Raw genomic sequence first — 27,064 nt, 5'->3', positions numbered from 1 at the left:
GGCCCGAGCCGTGAGGAGCGGGTGCTGCCGAATACACGGCGGCCAGCAAAATCCATTCCCCTGAAACTGGTCTGGAAGGTGTGGAGCATCCCTTGGTGCAGCCTGGACAGGGGAGGGAGGAGAGCTCTGTCAGGAGGTGTCTGCTTGAGATGGTGGTTAGTGGTATGTCAGGGAGCAGTTCGGAGTGACAATTCATTAAGGTCTAAATTGGATTAACATATTACATTCATTATTTACAGGCAAAAGAGAGTAATGACAGTAAATGGTGAATTAGCAGCTTTGCTCCCATGTAAATATCTGTTGGAGTGAGAGCGTACACCGATTCTGATAAGGCGCTGGTAGAAAGTCGGGTCCATTAATCATCTGGGCAGGAGGGAGACCAGAGGCGATGTCTTACTGAAACCACTTCTGCCTTTTACAGTGCTACAGTCAAAAGCGGATCAGATTTGTGGGACATGGCACAAGGAAATAATTATGGGCAAAGCAGCAACGGGGTGGCTGATGAATCCCCAAACATGCTGGTGTACAGAAAGGTAAGCCTCTGGTGTTTTGCAAAAACTGAGAGGGGGCTTCAGGGAACGGTGAAGTCCTGAGCTCTTTTACCTAGCAAGTGAGGCTGTTATTTTTGCTGTTTCTTTCCAATTTCATGAGCAGATGCTGCTGCTGTGCTTTGCATTGAATGGAGTAGTCTGATTTCAGAACACGGTCACCTGCCACTCATTTGAAGTGTTTTGTGTCTGTTGACATTTGTGCTGCCTAATGAAGTTTAAATGGCATGTGCAAAGTAGATCTGTATCCCAGGTACTGCTAGTGACTCCTGTTTTGAGAAATGGCTGGGTCGGTTGTTTTAAATGGTAAAATGCAGACGTATGTCAACTTTGCATCATGTTCAGAAACAGTTGGTTTTCAATTTGAAGTACTTGATGTATTTCATTCACTTTCTGCATTGATACATATGATGTGTGATGGTGGTGATGTGCCAGAGACTGGACCATGTTTTGAGTTCAGGCGTTCACTTGTAAAATCTATTGGTAAAATGATTTCACATATTTTAAAGCTAAGTATAAACTATTTTCTATTACTGTCTCTGGGCAAAGATTTTCAGAGTGCAGGAAAGTCAGAACCATTAACTTATTTCATATGAGGGGAAAACCTGATTAAAGATACTACTTTTCTGCAATCACCACAATGTAGGAAAAAAACCACCAACCCAAACACATACACTCCAGAGATTCTCTCTGGGAAGAATTTCTTATGTAGTTATTCTAATGTCATCAATATACAAATTTCCAGACATTGTACTCCAGTAGTGGGGCTTGTTTAGCCACCGTGCTTTCATTTAAGTGACAGTAAATGCTTGGGGACTCTGAGATGCGTTTACACGTTTATTTTTTTATAAAGCTTTAATTCCATTTATCAAAACAAGATAATAAAATAAATTCTGATAATAATAATAGAGAAAAATAACTTTGCTGTCACAAACTGGAATATGTAATTATGCAACTACTTGTTCATTCCTAGAACACAGTGCTTTCTAACTTGTTTGTGGTGGTTTTTATCAGGTGAAAAAAAAATCAATATTTTTACTTTGTTAGAGGCATTGACTTTTCCTTTTGCAAGTTAACTGTAATAGAAAACATCTGAGATATACTCAGTTTAGTCTTTGAGGTGAACTGAGGTATCATCTGTAACTGTGGTAAGTGTTCTTCTCCCAGAAATTAAAAAGTAGTCTCAAATTGAAGTCTGCTTTTTTTCGCTTCCTATTTTCAAAGATGTTGCTGATTTCAGTTAGTTGGTTGTATTCGCTATTTTGAAAAATCACGCTTTTTTTACACAAGTGAATGAATTTAGGAACTTAACCTTAGTTATCCATCTATGTAAGAATGCACATCTAGAAAAATACAGGATTACCTTGCCAACAACACTACAAGTGTGTTTCAAAATGCAATTCTATGCATGGATTTATATGTGAAAATTTGTCGCATATTTTAAAAGCAGTATACCAAAGCTTATATTATTCTTTACAGGTTCTTGATCTTTCTAGACAGAATCTTTCCACATTTGTCATGTACTTCATGCTGAGGAAGAAGTCTTTTCTCAGCTTATTTAGTACACGGAGGGGGAACACAGGAAAACAGTTTCTCTTCTCACGTAGTGACTCTGAGGAACTGGTCAAGCTTGTGACCCATTATATTTGGTGTGACCTCATGCCAGAATTTAGTATTCTGAGCAGCCTCCAGATTGATATGCAACTGCTGAGGCAAGTGACAAGAACCCTGGTGATGCAGGGGAAATTTGAAAATGGGGATTGGGGACAGGACACACAACCTCAGGAGTGTACTCAGCATATCAAAGCATCAAACACCTTTTCAGTTCTCTGTGAATAGGTGGTAAAGGGATGATAACAGGTTGTGCCTTTCAGTGCAGCAGTGGTCCTTCCCTTGTTGTCACTAGAGTGCAAGTGGTGCACTGAGTATTAAACTTCCAAAGAACACTGGCCTTCTACAGCATTACCTGCCATATTTATTTTTGTACGTGTCAACTTATTTTTGTAGCACGGTGACCAAAAGATCATTTAAGATTGTGCACACTGCTGTTAGAGTACACAGAGAAAACTAACTTGTCCTTCCTTTGGCAGCAATCAAGGAATAGGCAACAAAATAATAGATAGCTTTTAAAAAGTCACCTGCCTTTTTCTGCAGTATGATATTGCTGTAATCAAATGTTATAAATTCTGTGTCTAGAACATGAGGAGGATGGTTAGGTGGAAATCATTTCATTTCAGCATATATCATACCTGAATATAATTCTTTAATAACAACAACTAAATGACAGGATTCCTTGTAATACATTTGAAAACACAATACTTCTCTGTCTGTGATTGTGTTGGAAATGAAAGCACTGTGCAGAGTGAACAAAGAGCTAGAGCTGCCAGCTTCATGAAGGAGACTTTTTTTTTTTTTAAACTGAAAAGTATTAATAGTTGTTGGAAAAAAAAATAATCATAGAATCCTAGAATAGTTTGGGTTGGGAGGGACCTTAAAGATGATCTAGTTCCAGCCCCACTGCCATGGGCAGGGACACCTGCCACTAGACCAGGTTGCTCAAAGCCCGTCCAGCCTGGCCTTGGACACTGCCAAGTAATGTACATGTGCTGTTGGCTGCCTTCAGAAGGAAACGGAATTTGAAGTCTTATATTTTATTTTTGCTGAAATTTTGCTGAAATCCACCCATGTGGAAATGCCTTCTTCCAGAAGTTTATACAACGTCAACACATGGAATAGCACGTTTTGTGATATGCGTACCTGCAAGGAATAGACAGGACGTCTTACTACTTGTGTTAATGAAGAACTAAAATTTGGCTGTGCAGAGTGAAGACCATTGCTTTGGCTATAAATTCTCCTAGTCTGTCTAACTTTTAGACACAATCTGAACTAAGTATGTTCTAAACTACCTGGAGTTATAGCCCTGGGTTTCCAAAATCCTGGTTCTATCGGGAGTATTTTATAGAAATTTCTATACAGAGTGAAGTTCTGGTGTTGACAAATTCAGTAATTAAGGTTTGAATCATTATAGAATTGCTGTTGCACTTTAAGTCTTGACAGAAAAGGTGGTTGTTCTTTTTTCTTAAATATATTTGGTTTGTGATTAGTTATTTGAAGGGTTGAAGAAAGATGAATTCTCAAATTGTGATCTGGAGTAATACAGTGTAGATAGCCTGTTATTCACAAAGTAGCTTGTGTTCACAGACAAAGAAGGGTTTAACTGCATTTTGCTTTCACATATGAAATGTGGGTTTAATTTTTTTTTAAATTGGCATAGGATAATTAAATATTCAGTGCATACAAAACTTAGAATTACTTATTTGAATCTGTAATGAAAAAGACAGCGGTGCCAATAAATAGTTACTTATATAGTTTTTACACTGCCTTTTAAGATGCTAGTGTCAGTGTTTCTTATGCTTTGGGGAATACTTTTTATTTTAATAGAACATCAGCTGCGATATTCTTTTTGGCTATCAGCCTAATTTTAAAGTAATGGCATGTGACATACCGTTGGTACTGACATAACTTAGAAATAAGTCCTGGGGTTTTTTTGCTAGTAGCCTGAGGCAAACATGAAAAATGTAAACCCTCTGCTTTTACTTCCTCTCCAATGGAGTCCATTCCAGTCAGCAATTAAGACACTAGAATCCGTAGTATTTTAATATCACGAGCTGCTCATACATTAATCTGGGGTTTCAGCAAAACTAACTTACTGCTGCAAGCTAGGTCTTAAAGAAGAATCTCAAGATGTAATATAAGGTCCATATTGTGCAGCTTCTCTAAGTTTTAGAGCCTGACCTACTTTTTTTTGTTTGTTTGTTTTTGTTTTTGTTTTTTGTTCCCCAATCTCACACATGGCAGTAATAATTAAAAGAACAAGAATTGTCTTTGAGGAACTTCCATTTCAGACCTATTGCTAGCCTTGCTAAAGCTTTGTTTATCTTTCTGGTCTGTGCTTTGCTTACTTTCTTAGTCAAACATACGCTGCAAGGATTAGGAGTTCTAATTTGTAAGTTTAATGGTTATTGTATTGCTGTCTGAACTAGCTTGATTTGGGAGATGATAGCTTTATTTTGTAGCAACAAGATTAGCCTTGTCTGAATAGTAATATTCTTGTGACTGAGACTTTGATTCTCTACCTTCCTCACTGCCCCCAGTGTTAAAAGCTTTTGCCAAAGCTGATTAGAATTACTGACAGTTGGGGCTTTCAGTGCTGTAATGAAGATAATGAGGTGGTGTGTTCTGGTGACAATTGTTGAAGGTTATATGTGCCAGTACTCCTGTATAGCACGGGCTGAATTTGAAATCTCAAGCTACTTCTTAGTTTACTGTGATCCGAAGTTCTTCATAGAAACTACACCTCCGAAGCACGATACCTAGCGAATGTTGTTGTAAAGGATATTTTACAATTGTGATAGCTGTGCGGTGGCAACATTTGAGGAAACAGTGACCACCATCTTCTACTAACCCTTCTCCTTCTCCTCTGCTTGGACCAGAGGTGACTTCCAGTGTATAGGGTATATGTGCAGAGAATACTGTGTTCTCACGTGGCTTTCAGCAACTGCTCCCTTAAAAAAGATTGTTGGAAGAAAATGATACTGCAGATACGATTTAGAGCCAGTGAGCCTAAGGAAAGACTTGGTAGGTGGGATTTTTTGAAGTGCTGTCACTCCCTTTCATAAGGGAAGAATTTGTCTGATACCGTGCATTTCTGAGTATGCCATCACAGCCTGTGGAGGCGTCTTGCTCCCAGTATAAACCACTGAGTTTGTTACTTTATTGCAGATTTCAGGGTACTCTCAGGTACTCAGGTACTAGAGAAGTGTTGGGTTTTTTTGGTTTTGGTTTTGGGTTGGGTTTTTTTTCTTTATTAAATTACAGTATACCTCTACATTATGCAGTTTCTTCTTCCCGGAAGAGGAGTGCTACCATTGCAAGTCTTGGATGCTGGTTTTGGTTTTCTTCCAACACTTGTCATAATAGAATTGACAGCGAAAGGTCCACATTTGTGGACCTCAGAATTCCAGCTCCAGAATCAATGGAGTTTACCTCCCTATCCAGTGTGAGTGTTATGAGGCTGTCATAGTTCCAGAGTAGTTGGTTGATAGCAAAGTAAGCTATTCATAGGTAATATTTAGAGAGCAGGAACTTAAGACTGAAGCATCGAGTGGTTGCTAGATGCTGGGGAGTACCATTCGTGTGGTGAGACTGCATGTTTCCCTGCACCTCTCATCCTCGTGTTTTGTATCTCCCCCCTGTGCAGTGATTCACTTTGCTGTGTCCTCTCCTGGAATGGTTATTGTTATTACTAGGTCTAACGTGCATGTTTTGGCATCATTTGTGATAAGAGCAGTGTGAAGGTTTTGATTGTCTCCACAACTATACAGAACCACTGAAAATGCCAAGGAAACCTGATTAAAAACATATCTATTTGAGTCTGCAGGTGGCTAGATTTGTGAGAGGGGCACCTGCCCTATGCGTTTGCTTTGGTGATTTCTGCTGGTATTTTCCATCCTTTTCTGTTCTCCTCTTCCTTCCACTAGGTGTAGAAATGTATCAAGTGATACTGCAGAGAGAGGTTTACTGCTGCTTACCATTCCGAGCTGGATGCGCTCGGATCGCTGGCATTACTGTCAAATCCCCAAACCCCGCAGAACTCTGTGCCACCATATTACTTAATTTCTTCATCCCACGTGTGCCGTTTGAAAACTGTCTGTGCCTGTTTTTATTGTACATTGTCATTTTCAGTTTCTCTGCTTCTTTCCTTTGAAGCGGTCTACATTTGTAGCTATGGAAACAATGATGCTATTGATAGTGACGTTCAATATCGAGTCAGAAATTGTTTTGGACTTTTGAGTTTTGTTTTGTTTTACTTCAGACTTACAATGTTCTTTGTGGACTGCAGGAATTTTTATAGTAACTTCTAGCATAAATTAACAGCTTCATGGTAAAGCTTACATGAACTATAATGAGGCCATATTAAATTACTTGCATGTAAATACAACTTGTGAAAATGTGGCTATTTTCTCAATTCAGGAATCACAAAGCAATTGAAGCATAATTGTGATTTTTTGTATAGGAAACACTACACCAGCTTCTTCAAATCAGTCTGTAAAAGCTGCTAAAAGAAGAAATTTGGCTTGTGCAGTTCATTTACAAACCTAAATCTGAGATCAAACCTAGAAAGAACAGAATAAAGTCACTAGCAGAATATATTTAATGTTTTTTTACGTGCTGTAAAACTTTTCTGACAAAGCATTTGGGAAGGTGGAGACTACAGATATATAATAATATAGAGTGTGAACAATAGCTGGTTTTCAGCTATATCTCTAAACAAATAAAGCTTTTGTAAAAGAGGTGCATATAATTAATCTCTGGGTTAAATATGGGTAAACTGAGGCATGACAGTGAATATCAGAGCAGTGGAAAAGCTAAAAATCCTCCTTTTGGTGAAACAGAGCAAACTGTTTTCTACAGAAGAGGGAGCCATTAGGGCTGAGCTTGCAAAATACTACCCAGAATGGATTCTCTTTTTTTTTTTATGGAAACAGATTGCAATAGTAGGGGGAAGAAGCTGGAAATGTAGAAGGATACCTTTTGCCAAGTGTGATCAAGTCAAGAAAAGTCTGGATTTTAATAGTGTTAATAAGAACTTCATAAAAATGAGTAAGGGAAGAAAAGCTTGAGGGTAAGATTAGTAATAGTAGGAAGAGATCAGCTACTTCAGGAAAACATCTTCAGATGAAACTTTGAGATGATGGTGCTGTGAAGGAAAAGTACACATACAGTTTTCTGTGGTGAAAGGATCAGTTGCGAATTTTGATTTCTGCTCTTGATTGCCACCAGCTATAAAGAAAAAAGGTTGGCGAGAAAAAGATTGAGCTAGTTATTAAAGTACATGCTAGTTATAAGAGTAACTGGAACGGGTACAGTGGGAATGAGGTTGGCTGGGAAGCCACAGGGGACACGAGTCCTTGGAGCTGAACTGTCTGAGAAGCAGAGCTGGGAACTGCGGACACATCTGGAGAGCGAGGACTGCCTGGGGTTAGTGCAGGAAGGCAGGCTGGCCGAGAAATGGAGCTGTAGGAATGGTATAGGAGCATCTCATAAAACTGTCATAACTGTCAGTGAAGCTTTTACTAGATAACCTAAAGACGTCGTAACTGACACGGATGGAAGCTTGGCATTTGGACTATTTAGCCTCCTAAAATTTGGAGCCTGTTTTGTGTTCCTCTGTGGGTGTATATATATATATATATATATATGTTTGAAAGCTTCCTTGGTCATATACTGTTGTGGATCTCTCTCAATTTGTTTGTAATGGTCTGTGTATCTCTGAGAAGACAGCTTTATAAGCTGAGTTTCAGAGGAGCTCCTTTGTCTGTGTAAGTGATCAGGGTGTCAAAAGCCAGAGACAACGTTCTTGCTTTTTCTTACAGTTGTTATCTGCTCTTCCTTCAAATGTACTTCCGGCTAGAAGTTTATTGCTGATGAACAGGAACTGTAGAGATGACCCTGTAATGTATACTTTATCTACCTTTTTCCAACGAAGATGCCTGTTTTTCAAGATTTTTAAAATTGTGCTATTACTACTCAATTGAGGACATCTTTGATAGCCATTAAATGAAATTTGAAACATATTAGATCCACAGCGTCATTCAAATGAGAAATCCTTTTGGGGAAGTCTCTAAGAATTTATTATGTAGTATTCATGTCAAAGGTGTGCTGGTTTAATTCTGAAAAACCTTAAGCAAGAGCTGAATAGACCCCAAGGACCATCCACATAGAAATTTACCCATCACAGTGAAATTATAGTTCTCCTGGCACTCTTGTACCATTTTTACTGAATCTGGGTAAAATGGGAATGTTGAAACTGTATTAACTCTTCTGCATCACTTCTGCTGGAGTTGCGTGATTGTTTTCTCCTTCCTTTGACCTGTGTGGAATCCTATTGGACTAACATGGTGTGAAGTTCTAGGGAGGATGGTGCCACCGAGGAAGTGACAGCACACACAGAGGACCGATCTCCTCACAATGCCGTTCAGAGGTACAAGGATTATCTGGCTGAAAGCAAAAATCGCCCCCTATAACACCAAAGGATTTTTTTTCTTTCTGTTCCAGTTATTCTCGGTGACGTAGATGGTTGTATAATGTGAACGTACATGTATGTACGTACATGCATATGCACTTAGTAGCCTAACAAATGGATTGGCAGTTATAAATACCCCCTCAGCGCTGCAGAGTCCTGCTGCTGGAGGACAAGCAGCAGCAGTAGGGTGGCTCTGCTTTCGTGGGAGGCTGCGGGGTCAGGACCCTTCCTGGCACGTTGCCTTTGTAGCTGTACGCTTTTGTGACCGTTCTTCATTGTTGATTAAATAGCAATCCACAGTAATAAATAAATAATTTTTTTAAAAAAATATCTACTTACAGCTCCCATGGAATTTATTTTGGAAAGAGTATTATGCCAGTCAGACCCGCTTTTATTGTAATCTGATTATTGATTCATAACTGATCGTAACTGAGTAAACATGAAAAAAAGGTTTTATTAGAGGGCATTTAAATATGCAATAGTTTTTGACAGTATCTCATGTATATGATGTTACAGTGTTGTACTTTGCCTTCCACATTGTAAACATGAACTGCACTGAAGTATTTCGAATAGCTGTTATTTAAGTGCCCTGAATTCTGGTGAAATACCACATTTTTTCTAATCTACTCTTACGTCAGGATGAATAAGCAGTTTACTGAATGCCTTCTGAAAGAAAGACATATTAGTGCTTCTTAACACCTACACTTCTCTGAACTACAGGCTGTAAGAGGTATTTGTCTTCTGTGAGATAGATTCTGCCCTCAGATGTAGATTCACCAGGACACACATAATTGCATTTGATATAGAGCCAATATCAACAAGAAGAATGGCAAAGCTTAATCAACCTTCAAAATTACACAAAACTTGAGACAGGTGTTTTATGACAAGAATTCTCTTTATGTTGTACACCCTTATCTGTATGGAGGAGGCAAATATAGAACATTGCGTGGCTTTACCACAAAATCCCTGATGTCAGCATGTTTGATGCTGCAGGCGTGTAAGTGTAAGCTGAAGAACAAGTTCAAAATTGTAAAACAGGATGGCTTAGTAGCAAATGGAAAACTTAGTGTATGAATAACGCTGTCTTACAGGGCTTTACTAAGATTTCTGTATAACTTTAGCTGTGTCATCTGTAAAATAGGTGGTCTGGTCACTTAGTGAAATTCTGTGATCTGCTCTTTACCCTGATAAATTTAAGGCAGTCTGTACAAAGTATTACATCAGATGGTAAAGTACTACAGTCGTAGGAATGCAGGTTTAAACAGCTGGAATTTTATAAATAACAAGAGTTCTACCCAGCTGCTCACAGTATTACTAGCTTTCAATTGTCTCTGTTTTTTTCTAAGAGTTACTAAGCAACGACAAATCTCATTCAAGTCACTAGGAGCTAAAGGTTTTTAGTACCTTTTCATACATCATGTCTATTAAGCTGTGGAATCATCACACGACCTGAATGAAATGTTTAGGTTCTGGCTCCTGTGGTCTGGAGGGAACAGCAGTGTCCATGAGAGAAGAGCCAAACTAATTCCCAGTAAAGTTAACGCACTGGTTTGGTTTCCAAGAGAGAGGAGAAATGCCTTTGGCTTGGTTAAAACAGGGATAAATGATATTGTGCTTTATCTGTGCCTATTTCTTAAGAACCTGTAGTACGAGAGCAATACTTTCACTATAGGAAAAATCTTTACAAAGTTTCAGCATGTTCTGTTCCACAGCCAGCTGTTACCTGAAGCACTTAGGTTCATTTATAGTGGAAAAAAACAGCTCTGATCTGGCTTTCTGTTTATCATCACCTCTGCTTCCATAGCATTACTTTTGGATGTTGAAGTTCATGTCCAGCTGTTTACTAAAGACACAGTCCTGCTTTTACTAAGGTATAAAATTATATTTTTTTAACCTGTTTTGAGGTCCTTTCAGAAGAAAAGCGTGTGGCTGTGTTCTGTTTCCATAGTTGTGTTGGTATTTATCTGTAGCAGTCACGCCGTTAACCTTTTAGCAGCAGCTTTGGTCCGTAGTTGGCCAGACAGGCCACAGCCAATACTATTGTCTCTGCAATTCTTTTGGTTTATGGGTGTTTTTTTTTTTTTTTTTTTTTTTTTTTTTTCGTGTCTAGAAATGGACAACTAAGTTTTGGTTCCAGGACACTGGACTTAACAATCTTTTCTACTGTATTCCAAAATTTAGGAGCTCTCACCTTAAATGATGGAGGATAAGACATGGTGTACAGGTATTAACGTGTAACCATGGATTGCCTCCAAAGTTTCTACATTTCCTTCCAGCTCACTGATGTCTGTTGTATAAATGAAGATGCAGATGCTGAGATGTCAGTTTATGTTGTCTGAAAGGGTGTTAGCACAGGACTTTGACTTGCCATCCTTTTTTTTTTTTTTTTCTCCTTCTTTTTTTTTTCTTTAATGGTATTGAAGAACTCTACTTCTTGCTTCCCCTTCAAACAGGAATCCTACCCGTTGGGTCCTGTGAAATGGTTTCTTTAAGTAGACCATTTTACGGGGTTATTCTTAGTCACTTTCAGCAATATTAAAGGACATGGAGAGTAGGTTCAAGGGTAAAACGCTGCATGTGAGGCACTGAAAGAACGATATTTAGCATCGCTTCATTCTGTCACTTGCCATATGGTTGTCTTCGTGTGAGCTGTACCACCGATTGCTGTCTGGTGAGTGTGGAAAAATAGGCAGAGTTGAAGGAGACCACCAGGGCTGTGCAGATGCTTCTGGAAATGGTGCCAGAGTTCCACTAGGATGTGCTCTTTCCCGTGGGTTGTGAACAAACACTCCGCAGGGATGCTGAGAGAGAGGGAGGGAGGAATGAGTGCTGGTCTCATGAACAGGATTTTTCATGCGAAGTGTTGATGTTGGTGCCCTGGTCAAATTGTTGATCAAGTCTTTTAATGGTGGTTTTAATTCATTAATGCTTGTTCTGCAGTTTCCAGAGTGGAAAGTGTCTACTGTCATGGTGTGTTCATCAGCCAGCCTAAATGCTGGTGTTTGTTACCTGCACTTGTGTTACACAAAGGAGGCCGCTGGGCTTAGTGCTCTGTTGGCAAACTGAAAAGATAATTTCTGTCCATAAAATTTACAGTCTAATTATAAAATAAGAGGTGATGAAGTGATTTGGGGGGACTATTCAGAAAAGGCTCTGAGACTAGGTAATTTCCATTTTTTCCCCTCGGTGCATGGAACGGTCTTTGCATCACCTTCAGAATAGAATTTCAGGGTCACCAAAATGGAAGTGAAGCTTGCTAGAAATTCAACCATTCACCTGATTTGATCCATGTGTCAGAGTTTTTGGTTTTTGTTATCTTGGCAGGCTTTAGCAAGAAGAAATATGTTTCTGTACGTTCTTGCTTTTCTCCCTTATCCCACCTTTTTGACCTTTTCATGTCATCCATAAAGACAGGGTAAATGGATTTTAGCTGAGTAGTCCACAGTTGACATGACCGTATTAGAAACGTTCGATGTGCTGTGTTATTGCATTGTTACCTGTCCTTGGAACGGGCACCTTCTTGAACATTTGAAGCATATAGTAGATGCAGTTGAAGGGAAAAATGGGAAAATGCGCCCCTCCTTCTCCTCCTTTTAAAAAAAAAAACTTCACCAAAACTAGGCTTAATTCTTTCCCATTTGCCTTGTAGAACTAAAGTGAAATTTTACTTTATTTGTGTGGCTCTAAGTGCAGGGTAATTGCTGTTCTCACTTGGGTTATTAAGGTTAATTCCTTGAAAAGTAGCGTTTCACCAACACAGGAACCATGCGGTACTACGGAAGTTCTTGTGCAGTGTGTCCTGCTGGTAGCACGCTAGAGGTGTGAATTCCAGCTTTTTCCCACTGAAGTAGGCTGTATTGTAGAATGAATTAGATGAAACATTATGTTTTGTTTATATTTTCCATTTTCCCTTCAAAGTAAATGTAGCGATGACTTTTGAATGAGTCGCCCTTCTACAAGCTAAATAAGTTTTTGTAATTGACATATCAATTGTAGCATTAGCTATTAATGCAGTGAATGACTTCTGACACATGGGATTAAATGAGATAATAGTCATTAGCCAGTATAACACCTTTTTCCTGAAGGAAGAAATGGATGGTGTCTTGAGGATATAATCTGCATTAGAGCACAGTGGGAAAGCAGTGGTGGATAGCAAGTTATGCTGAAATGCAACAGGAGCTGTGATTTTTGCTCATGCTAGGGTGATTTGTGATGAGTGGTCTGTTATATCGCTTCTCATCTGTCAGATCTCTGCTGATTGCCTCCCTTCAGGCCTGAGTGTGATCAGGCAGAGGGAGGCTGAGTCTGAGAGAAGGAAGGTTAAGTCTAGGTTGTGCTGCAGAATGCGTTTGAATAAATCAGTTTGTATCAAGCAAGCTGAAAGGCACACAGCCACTTTGTGCTTAACCCCTTAGGATGTAAATAAGTAAGAGGTAGGTATTATTTTAAATAATACATGAAACGGCATTTATCTTAAAAGTAAACAACCCCTCCCCACTCCTCTGAGCAGGAAAACTGGAACCGCAGAAGCTCTTTATTTGTGCAATGCTGTAAAAACTGTAAATTCCTCATGGGTGGAGATTTTTTTTTAGTATTACCAGAGTGTGGCTTGCTTAAGAGCAAGGAGAGTATCCAAAATCAAATTCTGCATTTAGAAAATTGGGCAGTGGGAACGTGGATATGAATCATAGTTCTGCTGCCCTGTTTGACAAAACATTAGTAATTTTGTGCCTCTGTTTCCCATTTGTAATTTGGAGGTAATTTGGGTGGATTAGGAAAAGACACTGAGAATAAGGTTAATTACATTTTTGAACAGTGTGTAGTGTAGCGAGGGCAGGATTGTAATAATGAATGTTGCCTTTTTTTTCTGGTACACCTTTTTTCCCAGTTGTTTTTCACAATTCCTCTGTGATTCATTACAGATCTAGCCTTTGACTTCCTGACTAACAGGTTTTGTATCCCTTTGGAGTGAGGTTTCATCAGCCTGGAGACTCCTGACTCCCAGCGGAGTGTGAAGTGGAGATACAGTGGCTAAATTTCTACTTGGTGTGCTGCTAGTATACTTTTTAAAGTCACTGCTTTTGTTTCTTTACCTGCTTGGAGTTCTTCAGTGAGTGATGACAGAGGGAAAGGAGATGTGCGTGACCTACAGTACAGGCCCATCTGTGAAGACCAGATGGCATCTGTAACAATTTTTCCAATGATTTGGTTATTTTCCTTTCCATTTCCTGTAAATTGTCTAGGGGAAACTCATGTGCTGAAACAAGCAACAATAATGGAAGTGCTGACCTTTATTGACAGGATGGCATTTTCTGCTTTCTAACCACCGCAGCCTAATCTTCCTTCTGTAATGCCGATAAATGCTGGGTTTGAAATAATATGTAATTCTATGGAATCCAAACGTGGGGATTTTTCGTGCCACTAATAGAACAGAGGGTGCCTGTAACTAAACTGGTGTGTGGTAGCCACATTTGTGAGATTTTGTTTTCCAGCAGTTTAAAACTAGTCAGAACACTGAAGTGTTGCGGCGAGTGTAACTAAAGGGACATTAATCCACACTGTATTTCCCCCAAACTTTAATTTTTGTAACAGATATTGTAATTGTGCCTCTCGGCAATATATCCTGTTGTTCGCTGTGCTGAAGCAGAAAGTCCAGTCTTTCAATCTGCGTTCATGTGGGCAGCATGAGTGTAGTGTGACTAGTGATGGTCTGAATGAACCGCTGCGGATCCATACACAGTATTCCTGTGGAACATCAGCAGGCCTGCAAAACAACTGGCTGATCAGTTTCTTTTGCTTAGCAGTCATGGTTGTGTGCTGGTTTGTTGTGGGTTTTATTTTATTTTTTTTTCTTTGGTTGGTTTTTTTTCTGTTCCCCCCCCCCCCCGCCCCCACCTACTAAGGCTGATACCGCACCTGTGCCATCACCAGCATGATGCAATTCCCCAAACCGTGTGTGTGCACGTGTACCATGTTTGCAGCTGGTATTCTAGCTATGACTAAGTTTTCCCACCCAGCTTAAATAGTTCCTTGCTTTATCAGTGTGATCCTCTCCTTTATTATTACTTTTTACATCCATGCATTGAAATGATTTGCCTTTGAGCAAAGGGAGAGAATCAGGTAGAGGAAGGACTATGCTATTAGAAGTATGTGTTCTCTGTAGAACTGCATCAGCAGGTTTGGGCATTTAATAACTGTTATTTCTCAGCTGGGTCATTTTTTTCATGTAATATTTTGTTGAAGAGATTCAAATATGTTCAGATTTCTGACAAGTATTACTTCTGAACTAGCAGCTCCCATGTGTCCCCTCTTAAAACTCTGCAGCATTTCTTTTTTGAAGTCTCTCTTCATTTGCCTCTCCTACTAACAGAACTGTGTGCTCTGGAATGGTTGGCTTTGCTAATGCTGGAAAATATTTTCCTCACTTTGGATTAGTGTCCAATTTCTTTTCCACTTTTCATAAACTTTTATCAAGTAACCTTAGCATGTTACTTCTAAAATCCCTGATACTAGCCCAATTTATTTGTCAGAGTTGTCAGAAATATTTTTCACCTCTCAGCAGCTGTAAGTTTTTTCGATTATAAATGGCAGCTCTGGAGCTGTAACACTAGAATCAATATCACTTTAAATTGTTTTTTTAGAATGTTGCTGTCTGCTAATGGGGTTGAGTCATGGTCCTAGACAGTGGATGATTTTAGGTCTGATGCTTGTTGGGTTTTGTGCTGTTTCTGGCTGTGGCTGAGAGGCGTATGGCAAATTACAGTTTAAGACTGACCAGGCTTTTCCTTCTGCAACCACAAAAAATTTTTATATGTTTATTTTTGCATCTTCAGTTCAATTTTCACTGCTTCAGTTCAGTATGGAAATATAATAAAAACCTTTTTATTAGCCTAATTTTATTGAACTGAAATTTTAGCCAAGTTCCCTGAGCAAGGAACCAAACTAAACAGCCCATGCAGTTTATGTGGACTAAAGAAATGCACCTTATATGCAGAGCCAAGATCTTTTTCTTAGTCTAATTAAAGAATTAGCAATCTAACCAGAGTTGTTATTTGTCCAGTTAGAATACTCCACACAGATAGACACTCACATCAGTATCTCTAATTATCCAATTATTGCTAATTTCAAATATTAGTATAATTAAAATGATATACACATGCTGTTTAGTATCTATTTCTTCCTCTGGTGTTAGGCTCAACTGCTCTAGGCTCCTTAGGGTCCTAGGGTCAGTAGTGGTAAGTTATCTTCTAGAAGGTTGATGAAGGTTTACATCTACATCCTGAGAGAAAGAGAATTACATTGATATTGAATATTTCTTCCTTGTTGCTCTTGGATCTGCATGCATTTATTGTTTTGTGTTTGCTAACACAGTCATCTTTCTTGCTTTTTGTTTGTTGCTCCCAAAATTCTATTTTATCCGAGTTTTGCTACATGTGGTATGTTTTACCCAGCTCCCGAGGTTGCATTCCTTTACTAGGAATTTGACAATATACCATTTGTATTTTTAGCTCTGCAGCCCAGGTAGCATCCTGCACCAGTACTGTCAAAAGTCTCCACTATCGTCTGCTGCTTGAATTTCTGGGGGCTTGTTAAAGACCCCTATTTTTCTTCAACAGCCTTCAGACTTCTTTAACGTATCTAATATTTTATTAGCAAGTTCTTATCACCTTGTATTAGGGTCATTGAATTGCTCACTGTACAGAAACAATGATCCATTAGAAAATCCGTGTATCTACTATCTGCATACACAACATACAAACATAGATACAATGTTTTGGTAATTACTTGCTGTTAATTTTGCTGGTATGTTACCAAAATTGCCTTATAAAAGTTTTCACAGTAAAAGTCAAATTAGTCTGGTTGTAGATATGAAGGACTGATTTTTGCCTTTTCTAAAGTAACGAGACAGCCACAAGATTTGTCTTATAAATCTTACATAGTCTACAAGCTGTGGACCACCACATACCAGGAAACCAGAGGTAAATATAACAGGTCAAATGTGCTGCGGAAGAAATTCTGTCCATGGCCATTGTCCGAAAATAGTCACTTGGGCAGACTGGGACCGTTAGTGAGTGTAATCTAAGAGGCCCCATTAAAAACCATGACCTTTAGCAAACAAGTGATGATTACGCCTGTCTTCCACTCAAGTCTTACAACTGATGCCTGACTCTGCAGCAGTTTGAACTTTGCAATCTTAAATGAATGCAGGTGAAAGACCTTATTAAATAAAAGGCACAAGCAAAATGATTTTGGACATAATTTGAACATCCTCTTGGATTAATGACATTTACAGTATTAATCAGAGACCCTGCAAATCACAGTTGTTGATGCCCGGAATAGTTGAAGCATCTCAGCTGTCGGTGTTGATGCTCTTGAATTGCAATGTATGTGAAAGGCAGTTTATTTTGCACATAATTCTTCTTGTGTTTCCAAGTGCAGTCCATCATCACTGACTATTTTTAAAAAAGGCCAAGAATTCCAATTCCATTGTGAGGGTGCAGAAATATACATAGTTTTTTATATTAATCAAGCAGTATTGCTGTGAAAGCTACAACTCAGTAAATCAGCTAACAATTGCAAGTGATATTTATAGAAGTTCTGCTGGAACCAGATATCTTTTTAACCACTGCAATCAATGACTTCTGTTTGTTACTTTTTAGGCAATAGAAACGGAAACTCTAAACAAGAAAAGCTCTTATCGTTTTATTTTAATAATAATCTACAAGGACCTTTTTCAGGTTTGGCTATTCATATTTTTTCATATCTTGAAGTGCTCACCAGGCTTTGTAGTTCAGATGAACACAGTATTTGATTGTCTGTGCTTCGCTAAGAAGGCAAGGGAAAATGCTTTTTATCTCGCAGCCTGACAAATTGATTTTTTTTTCCCCCTCCAGAGTAGTATTAGATCTTACAACTTAAAAGTGGTGTGGTAATGGCCCAGATCTATTTCCATTCACTGTTCCTCAAATGGAATTTGCAGTTTCTGAATTTTGTCTTTTTTGGAATCTTTTTGAAAGGAAGGAGACTTTTTGTAATACACACAAAGACAAGGAGAACATCTGATACATTATTTCATGACTACCTGCAACCGTACTTCCTCAAAGGAGGTGCGTTTGTTTTCTTTTCCTTTTGAAGTACTTTTAATTCCAGTTTTAAAATTGAGTTGCAATATTACACAAAGTTTTGAAATGGTTTCTATTACTTTAGTACATCTTTTTTTTTAAAAAAAATATTTTTTAAAATTGATTTAGAGGAGCCATGTAGGTGATTGAAAACTAAGCTGTAGAGCCTTGATTTTCCTTTGAAATACATGCTCAAATGTGGTTCTCATCAGTGTAGATGTGATGTGATTTTTACAAGCACTAAGCTGGTGGATGAATGGATGGACATCCATATGCAAGCTAAAGCATGTCAAACAGCATGAAAAAAAATTATTTGGCAATATTATCATATTATTTTATTATGTGAAATTATCTTGCTGGAGAGGAACATGTTCAGGGAAATAAATTACCAAAAGAGCTTTTGGCTTTTGTTACGCAGATTTAAGGGATCGAATACATGAACTGGTTGTTATTCTTATTTGCAGTTGCCATAAAGAACTTGACTGTTGTTCTCTTTGGGAGGGTCTTCACTTTCCAAACTCTATTCTTTCTCATCTGACTCTGTATAACCATTTGCAATCACCCTTTCAATTCTTGGTCATCATAAGCCTGATGTTGTAACTATTACCTGTAGGTACTTGCTGGAACAAGCATTCCTGGGATTCTGGTGACTGGTCACAGTAAACACAGGCCAGTGTATGCTTGAAAGAGATCTACTATTCAAAAGTATCCCAGTTGCAGAATAAAATAAAAAAACTTTAATAAATAATGGCAGCTCAAAAGCACAAGGTCCTGATACAGTGGTCAAGTTCTAAAACTCCTAGAAAATGTTTTGGTACTATATGTATGGGGAGTATTCTGAAGTACAGTTAGTAGAAAATCATAAAATATTTTTTGGACTGCATAGCCATGACTATGAAGTTGGACAAATATGAATAACTTTGGTCAGGTCAGAGTAAATTAGATGATCTTTAAAGGTTCCTTCCAATCTAAACTATTCTAGTATTCTGGGAAGTCATCTGAAGGTGTTTTGTTTTTTTTGTTTGGTTTGGGGTTGTTTTTTTTTGTTTTTTTTTTAACAAGGCTGGGTCTCTACATCTTAGCAGACGTTACTGTTGCAGAACATTTATGATGCCAAAACGATAAGGCAGAGCTATTCCTTAGTAGGACTATGTGGCTACATATTTTTAGAACCTTCCTGTAGTTCAGTGAAGGCAAACGGTATGTAATTCGTCTTTGATGCAACAGCAGATGGAATTTACTGTGCTGCTGAGCTGATTTTTAGCATGATCTGGTTTTATACCTCTTCCTGCATTGCAGAATGTTAGGCTTAGGAGCAAAGCACAGGACAAGGTTTCCCAGCTGAAGAATGCAGGGCTTAAGCTGATAGTCACAACAGCTAAAGGGGTGGATTTGGAGATTCATTAGTTTCCTTCTGAAATAATCTCAGCATGCAAGGAGGTGGTGAAATTGGAGTGCACCAGAGGCAGAGGTTTTTGTTTTGTTCTAAGAGAGTACAAAGCTGTTCAGACCTCTATTTTCTGTTTCCTTTATTTTTTTCTTTTTTGGGGGCAGGGATGTTGGTTGGTTGGTTGGTTGGTTGCTTTCCCCTGGAGGGTCCATCATGCAACTGCCTAACTATAATAAAGTATCTTTGAATTTATTCCAGCTGTTAATTGTCTGTGTTTTATAAACTAGACAATATAAATCTTACTCTGAATCAATATTTTCAAATTGACTTTTTAAAGGAATTTTAATAAAATTGTGCTTTGTTTATTGGATATGAACCCAGTTTTGTGGATAGGGATTTTCATTAATGCTGCTTTACATATAGCAACATTTATTTCATTACTTTCTTGCAGGTGTACTGATTGACATTAAATTAGTGGCTGATAACATTCTAATTTGTTGGTATAGTGATCTTGGGCTGCATTGTATTTGTATTTAACTACCTGCTTTACCACTGATATGTATCTATTGGCTCGCCTGCTTACCTGCACATTACTCTATTGATCTCTCTTCTTATCTTGCATCTTGTACTCTTGTATTTGAGTCAATTTATTCCAAGGACACAGAGTACTTCTCAAGTCATTTAAACACAGGGCAGGAAGATTATCCTGCTGATAGTTTTATTGTCAATTTTTATAAAAGGATTGTTGTGGTTTAACCCCAGCCAGCAACTAAGCACCACACAGCTTCTTGCTTGCTGTCCCCCACCCCCAGTCAGATGGGGGAGCAAATCAGAAGAGTAAAAGTGAGAAGACTCGTGGGTTGAGATAAAGGCAGTTTAGTAGGTAAAGCAAAAGCCACGCACGCAAGCAAAGAAAAATAAGGAATTCATTCACCCCTCCCCATCAGCAGGGAGGTGTTCAGCCATCCCCAGGACAGCAGGGCTCCATCATACCTGATGGTGGCTTGGGAAGACAAGCGTCATCACTCTGAACATCCTCCCCTTCCTTCTTCTTCCCCCATCTTTATACGCTGAGAACAACATCATATGGTACGGGATATCCCTGGGGTCAGGTGGGGTCAGCTGTCCCAGCTTTGTCCCCTCCCAGCTTCTTGTGCACCCAGAGCCTGCTTCCTGGTGGGATGAGGAGCAGAAAAGCCCTTGGCTCTTGTTTTGGGACTGGCTGAGCCCCTCACAGTGCTGTGCTTGTGTTGGTAGCTAGAAAGGTGGTAATGATGCACTAGTGTTTTGACTGCTGCTGAGCAGTGCTCCCATAGCGTCAGCACTCTCTGACCTTTCCCCCATTCCCCTCCCCCACCAGTGGTGTTCTTGGGAGGGGACATAGCCAGGGCAGCTGACCCAAAGTGACCAATGGGATATTCCATACTGTATGATGTCTGTTCAGGTATAAAGGCTAAGAGGAACTGGTGGGCATTTGTTATTTGTCTTCTGGAGCAACCACGACATGTACTGAAGCCCTGCTTCCTGGGAAGTGGCCGAACATTGCCTGCTGATGGGAAGTAGAGAATCACATCTTTCGTTTTGCTTTGCTTCCATGCATGTGACTTCTGCTGCTGCTTCATAAAACTGCCTTTATCTTGACGCGCAAGTTTTTTTCATCTTATTTTCTTGCCCCTGTTCTGCTGAGGAGGGGAGTGATAGAGTGGCTCGGTGGGCACTTGTTGTCCAGCCAAGGTCAACCCACCACAACTCTGTGCAGGTACTGCTCAGCAATAATGAAAACATCCTGAGTTATCAACACAGTTTCCAGCACAAATCCAAAACAACCCCATAGGAGCTACTGTGAAGAAAATTAACTCTATTCTAGCCAAAACCAGCATAAAGCCTGTGAGGTACATGATTAAAATCTATCTGCAGATAGAGATGGATTTGAAGAGGCGAGCTTTATATTTAGAGGGACAATAAAAAGTTTTTATCCTCTGTTTTCAAAACATCTCTGGATAGGTTGATTATTATTATTTATTTTTTAAGCAGTAAGTGATAATGAGAATTCTTTTTGGGTGCTCTTTTGGGGATATGGGCAGATGGCTAAGTTTTCTGGGTTTGTGGGCTCTTAAATAGTCTATTTTGTGGCATATCAGAAAGGGGTCGAAACCCAGGTCCTTCTGAAATTAAGTTTCTCTTTATCGTGCTTCACCTTTACATTCAAGTTGCAGAGTGCATATGTGGAAGCTACCCTCAGCCTTTGATTTACCCTTCTCTTGTACTTTCAGTGTTGTGCAACTCCCTCTGTAGCATTCTCTCACTCATAACATTGTTTCTTCAAAAGTTTGTTTTTTCTGTTTCATGGTGATTTGTCAAACTGATTTACACTATATTCAGTCATCCAGCCATTGTTCAACATGGCAGAGCTGAACGATTTCCTCAAAAGCAGCTGAAGATTAATGGAAATGGGGAGCTTTTGAGATCTGTGTGAGGTAGGGGGTACGTGGCTGGAGGACTGATGGTGTCATTTTGCAGACTTGGAAATAGTTCTTCAGCAAACTTGTCTGCATTGCTCCAGGAGGCAAGAGGAGGATAGAATGCTTTTTAATTAGATGATTTAAATTGCAGGCCCAGAGATAACTCACAACTCCAATTTTTGTGATGCTACTTGAAAAGGTTTTTTAGTAAAAGCTACTGGTAGGTTTCTGGGAAGTGACTAAATTTTTGACTTCTAATCACCTTCCTTCCTGTGAAATGGAACTCCTGTAAGACCTCTGATGTCTTGGGACATCTTTCATCCAAAATGTTTTAGTTTTTTCCTTATCCTTCTTCCCTATACTTAATTTTCCTGCTTTTTTTATCTTGCTCTATCTTGCCACATTCCAAAGAGATAAGCTCCATTCAGTCAAAGAAGCCTTATGTCTGAATTTCTCAGTATGTGAGCAGGGTTCTCCTAAATCAGCTGATAAATAACAATGTACTCTAAACCTTCTTGGAAACAACTTTTTATTAGGAGTGTATGCACTCCTTGGGTGCAGAACTTGGAATCAGGTCACCTTCGTAAAATGTGAAAGTAGCTGCAGCCACAAAGTGGCCAATTTTAGTTGTTATTGAAGAGCTGATGTATGTATGTGTGTCCACATAGTAGTGAATTACAAAATTAGTTGCAAATATGGACTGCTATTAGTAGAACTTGCATTACTCTTTCTTTCCCTGCTTAACTTTGCTTAAAGTAATCCAAAAGCAGTTCTGTTTCACAGCCTTCTGTTTCTGGTTATTCATCAGGGTGGATGAAGTGACTGGTTAAGCATCTATGCCTTGCAAATCTGGTGGTCTAGCAAAGTAGGTCTAACGGTCTTGTCTGCTTAATGAAGTGAGAAGCTCCAGCCAGCCTAAGTTCATTTTGAGCCAACAGAGTTACATCTGCATAAACTAGTGGAAGACCAGTAGCAGCTTCTTTTACTAACTCTTTCCTCACCAATTCCTGGGTGACACAAGAAAAAGTCTGTCAGAGCATCACAATAATTGGTCATCCACAGTCACAACAAAAGGCTGCTAGGATGGAACTTCTTTTGTAAAATCTAAGCTGTTGTCAAGAATTTCTAAGTGGCAGACCTCCCACACACACTCTCTGAATATGTTATATACAAAACATGCTAAGATGATAGGAAAAACTGCGGACAGTTACTTATGAAACAGACCTAGTCTCTAGAGAACTCTGAAACTCATAATCTATATACTCTTAGGGAAGGCAAACAATAATTTATTATCTATTTGATTAGGTAATATTCTCTTGCAGTGTCTCATGATTGTCTTTGGCTTGTGGAGCATGTTTAAGTCTCCTCCAGCTGATGGAACTGCTCCTGTTACACATCCCGTGGAACATGCTTTGAAGAGTGCCGCAGTGCTGCGTACAGATTATCCACATTTATCTTTTGGCACATTCTCTACTTTGCACTAAAATGCTGACAAACCTTGGTTGGCTTATTCCCCTGGTCTTTTATATCGGTGATAAGATCTTTGGGAAAATTAATGCCAGCTCTTTCATAGGCTGAGAAACGTTCTGCTGTATTCCCTGTTTTGTACAAAGAAGTATGAGGCTGCTGGGCTCTCATGGTGCTTCTGACGAGTGAGCTTCCAGCAGTGCTGCCAGGAGCCATCTGTGGAAGTTGTGCTGGTCACTTCTTAATCTGTGCTCTACTTAGGGAGGCTGTGGGGATGTGATGGTAAAGCACTTTGCTTGGCAACACCACCTGTGCTTTCCCTGTACCCAAAAATGGGGCTGTGTCTTGCAAAATACCCCATAATAGACACTTTTGAAGTCCAAGCTTTGTCCGTGGTGAAATTTTTACTGCTGGAGTTTTCCCCACCACCACAATACCTTCATTTCGGAGGTACTGTCACAGTTCTAAGTTGATGATGAACTCCCTTATTAGCTGGTAAAATAGAAACTAATGTTCTGAATTAATATACACATGCCATGGAGCATTGAATTAAAAAAAAACCCCAACAACACCAGATTCTATAAACAACTCTGAAATTTAATCTCTTGGCAAAGTCATATGCAGTATACTAAATACTTATTAAGGATAAGCTGTTTCTACTTTTGGAACAAACATTAAATGGCAGATGCCCACAATTCTAATACCAGATGCCAGTGATGGAAAGGATTTGTGACCTAAATACTCCTGAATAATTTCTTCCCTAAATGCGCATTCACAGTAGCACATGACTTAACTGATTTAGGTAACTGGAGTGGTCTTTGTTACCTCTGCTCATGTTAGGATAGATACACTGGCAAGGTGAGGTTGGTACCACTGTTTAACTAGAATATGCCTTACTCTTTTGAGAGGAAAAAAGGTATAATACGTATGGAGTTACTCTGTTTCGTGAAATCAGTTAAAACACTCTGACTTCGGTGTGGAAACCTGTAAACAATGCTTTAACCAGGGTCTGAAAGTACTGAAGTACATTGCTCACCTTCCCCAAATGGGGGAACTCAGGGTATTTTGGGTTCCTTCCTGTTTGACAGTGAGAGTGGTCGTACCAGTGCTGACATATGTAGAAAGATGAGATTCCTTGGGGAAGAGAAGGGTTTTTGATGGATGCAGGCTTGTGTTTTCCTTTCCAACCCAGCTGGAAGTCCTAAGCTTGCTGCAGAATTCATGAGAGGAGGTTCTTTTGTGCTGTTGTACATAAAGTCAGATTAGACTGTCATCATGGTCTCTCGGAACTTTGTAGTATACCAGTCAAACAAAAATATGCTTTCCTGTGAAAGTGTAAGACCTAGGTTACCCAAGGTAAAGAAGTTTCCTTTTGTTTCAGAATGACTTGGCAGCTTTGCCAGTACAACGTCCTCATTTTTCTTCTTTTATTTGTATATATGTATATATAAAAAATAATACATAAAATGTATACAATGAAATATATATATTTAAACTTAAATAAATATTTTCTATCAGTCCTCACTTTTCCTTGTCTGGGGCTGCATGTGCCTGCAAATGGCACTTGAGACAGGGATCAAGAGGTCCCAGTCCGTGGTGGATTCTAGCATTATTTTAAAGGCTAGTGCTAGTGAGCTTTAGCTGGTGAGATGGCCACGCACTTGTCACTGGCCTTTGTGCCCCACAGTTTGGGGGAAGGTGTACCTACCTGCCTTCCACTGTTGGTTGTCCTTGTGTTTTGGGGTTTTTTAAGTGCACAAAGGCTGCTGTACAGTAACTCCAGCTTGACAAATTTTTATATCTACCTGCTCACCTGGATCCTAGCTGACAGGGTCAGTTTTGTGTACCTCCACAGCCTCCGCTGAGGTGAATGGGAAATGATTTGTTGTCCCTTGTACAAATGTTTGTCCTGGGTTGGCAGTAGAATAGCTTGTCACAGATATCATTCAGTCTTAAATTTCAGCATTGAGAACCATTTTAAATATTTATCCTCACAATCTCCCTTTTCTTTTTTTTCCGGGAATATTATATTTGTATGGTTGGTTTTTTTTTTTTTAAAAAAGTAAGACAATTTCATTAAACACAGAGTAAGCAATAGCCTTGCTGTACAGTTATTCTCTCTGTATATTCTGAGGTTAAAACTGGTCCTTGATTCTACTGTTGTGCATCTCTTTTTTTTTCTTTTTTTCCCCCTCTAAACAATCACTTTTTGATTTGATGTTTCTGTTGCCTCTTTTCAAGTGTTCTCATCATTTATGTGCTTGCTCTCTCCATTCCCATCAATTCTGCCTGTCCTATCCATACTGGCAGGCCATTCACTAGTGGCATGCGGTAGTGCTTTGTTGGAAGTGTTCCGATTTTGTAGATGGATTAACCTAGAAATATGAGACTGATGCTTTGGTTCAGGTTTGTTTACAGTGCCTTTCAACAGATAAAGTAGAAGTTTGATCTGTAATTGTAATAAACTTATCCCCTAATTCTAGTTCTTTGTCAGAAGTTCATATGGAAAATTGGTGCTGATAGAGGAGGGACATGTCTGATATTGGATGTTGAATTAGAGTTGTAATGGAAGTTCTAACCAGAAGCAGAGATTTTTTGAAGAATATCAGCTGTAGAAAAAAATCATGATGAATTTTCCCATCACCATAGTACCTTCACTTTGGGGATACTGCCACTGTTCTAAGATGATGATGAACTCCCTTATTAGCTGGTAAGATAGAAACTAATGTTCTGAATTAATATAGACATGCCATGGAGCATTGAATTAAAAAAACCCCAACAACACCAGATTCTATAAACAACTAAGAAACCTGGCCTCCTTGTTAGAGTTGATGTTACCACTAAACATGGTCTGTATGCTTCAATTAAATGATATTTGAATTTTTGTGTCACATCTAGAAACTAGAAATGCAGTGTAGATGAAACTAGTTAATGGAACTTGAGAAGAAACTTCTGCATTTATTTCTTAACAGCAAACCTAAATTACTTTGTAAAGACATCTGAATACAGAAAAGGTACAAAACCATGGCTGAAGTAAATTAATTTGAAACATCTCTTCACTTGTAGAAAGTATTTCCTCCTCTTCGCCTTTTTCTGCTTACATATTCCAAACAAAACAATGCTGGTATGCCAAAGACAGCTTACCTGCTGTAGCGAGTGGTGGTGGGGAAATAATACAGTGGGGAAAAAAAAAAAATCAGTTTAAAATAACAACAATACATGGTGTTCTGGTCTAGTAGCAAGTTAAATGCACTCCCTTCCCTTTGTAGCTTCTAATGTTACAAATGGGAAAAAATACTTTAAAGCTGTAATAAGCAGTAAGAATGGACACAGCCCATACTGCAATATGTGGTCAATCAAGTAATTCTGCTACTAAAACTGTAAACTAGGTTCTGTGTCTCAGAAGGCAATGATGCCTCATGATGTGAAGAAAAAAAAAATCTCCTTCGTCTTTGATACTAGTATATAAAAGCAAATTTTGGCAGCAATACTTGGAGAATATTCTGTTGAAAAGGAGTGCAATTAATTGATGGGACTTCTTTGAAGGGAGGGCAGGGATTTATAGGAAAGTGTGTCAGTCCGACAGGAGAAGTTAACTTGAACTTATTCCAAGCACATGTTTTAGGAATGTCAGTGTCCATTGGCAATGACTCTTGTAGACACAGTGGATCTCTGGAAAATTTAGATCAAGGGTTGGAGATACCAGTTTGCTCTCTGAGATACCAGAAATTTCCAGTTTAGGTAATGTCTAATAATATATCCTCAAAAGCATTGCAGTGTAGTTTTTGGTTAAAATACCATTTAGAAGAAGGATTGTGAGAGCTGGATCATTCAGGCACAGATAGGGACAGAAGTACAAGAAACTAGCCTGTGTAATATTACACATGAACAGCACATGTCTGCGAGGAAGAGTCCTAATTGCACTCTCTGATATTCATATTGTGTCCCAGCTGCCCACCCTAGTCCCGGAATATTCTAATATGCAGTAA

At 39.0% G+C, this 27,064-nt stretch overlaps 1 protein-coding gene across 6 annotated transcripts in view; it reads left to right on the top strand.

Annotated features, from left to right (window-relative positions):
• RGS7 (regulator of G protein signaling 7) overlaps window positions 1-27,064 on the top strand; it is a 254,003-nt gene that overhangs the window by 970 nt on the left and 225,969 nt on the right. For 5 of the 6 annotated variants that reach the window (XM_055714833.1, XM_055714836.1, XM_055714837.1 and 2 more), the window contains exon 2: window positions 422-533. In XM_055714833.1, the coding sequence (XP_055570808.1) occupies window positions 456-533 (78 nt within the window). In that variant the 5' untranslated portion in view covers window positions 422-455. Of the gene's footprint in view, window positions 1-421; window positions 534-27,064 lie in introns of those variants that run through there. The other variant, XM_005436554.3, reaches the window with a different exon arrangement.

The sequence above is a fragment of the Falco cherrug genome, chromosome 6 (assembly GCF_023634085.1).
Source record: "Falco cherrug isolate bFalChe1 chromosome 6, bFalChe1.pri, whole genome shotgun sequence".
Taxonomy (NCBI): Eukaryota; Metazoa; Chordata; class Aves; order Falconiformes; family Falconidae; genus Falco; species Falco cherrug.
This window is presented reverse-complemented; position numbering and strand designations above follow the sequence as displayed.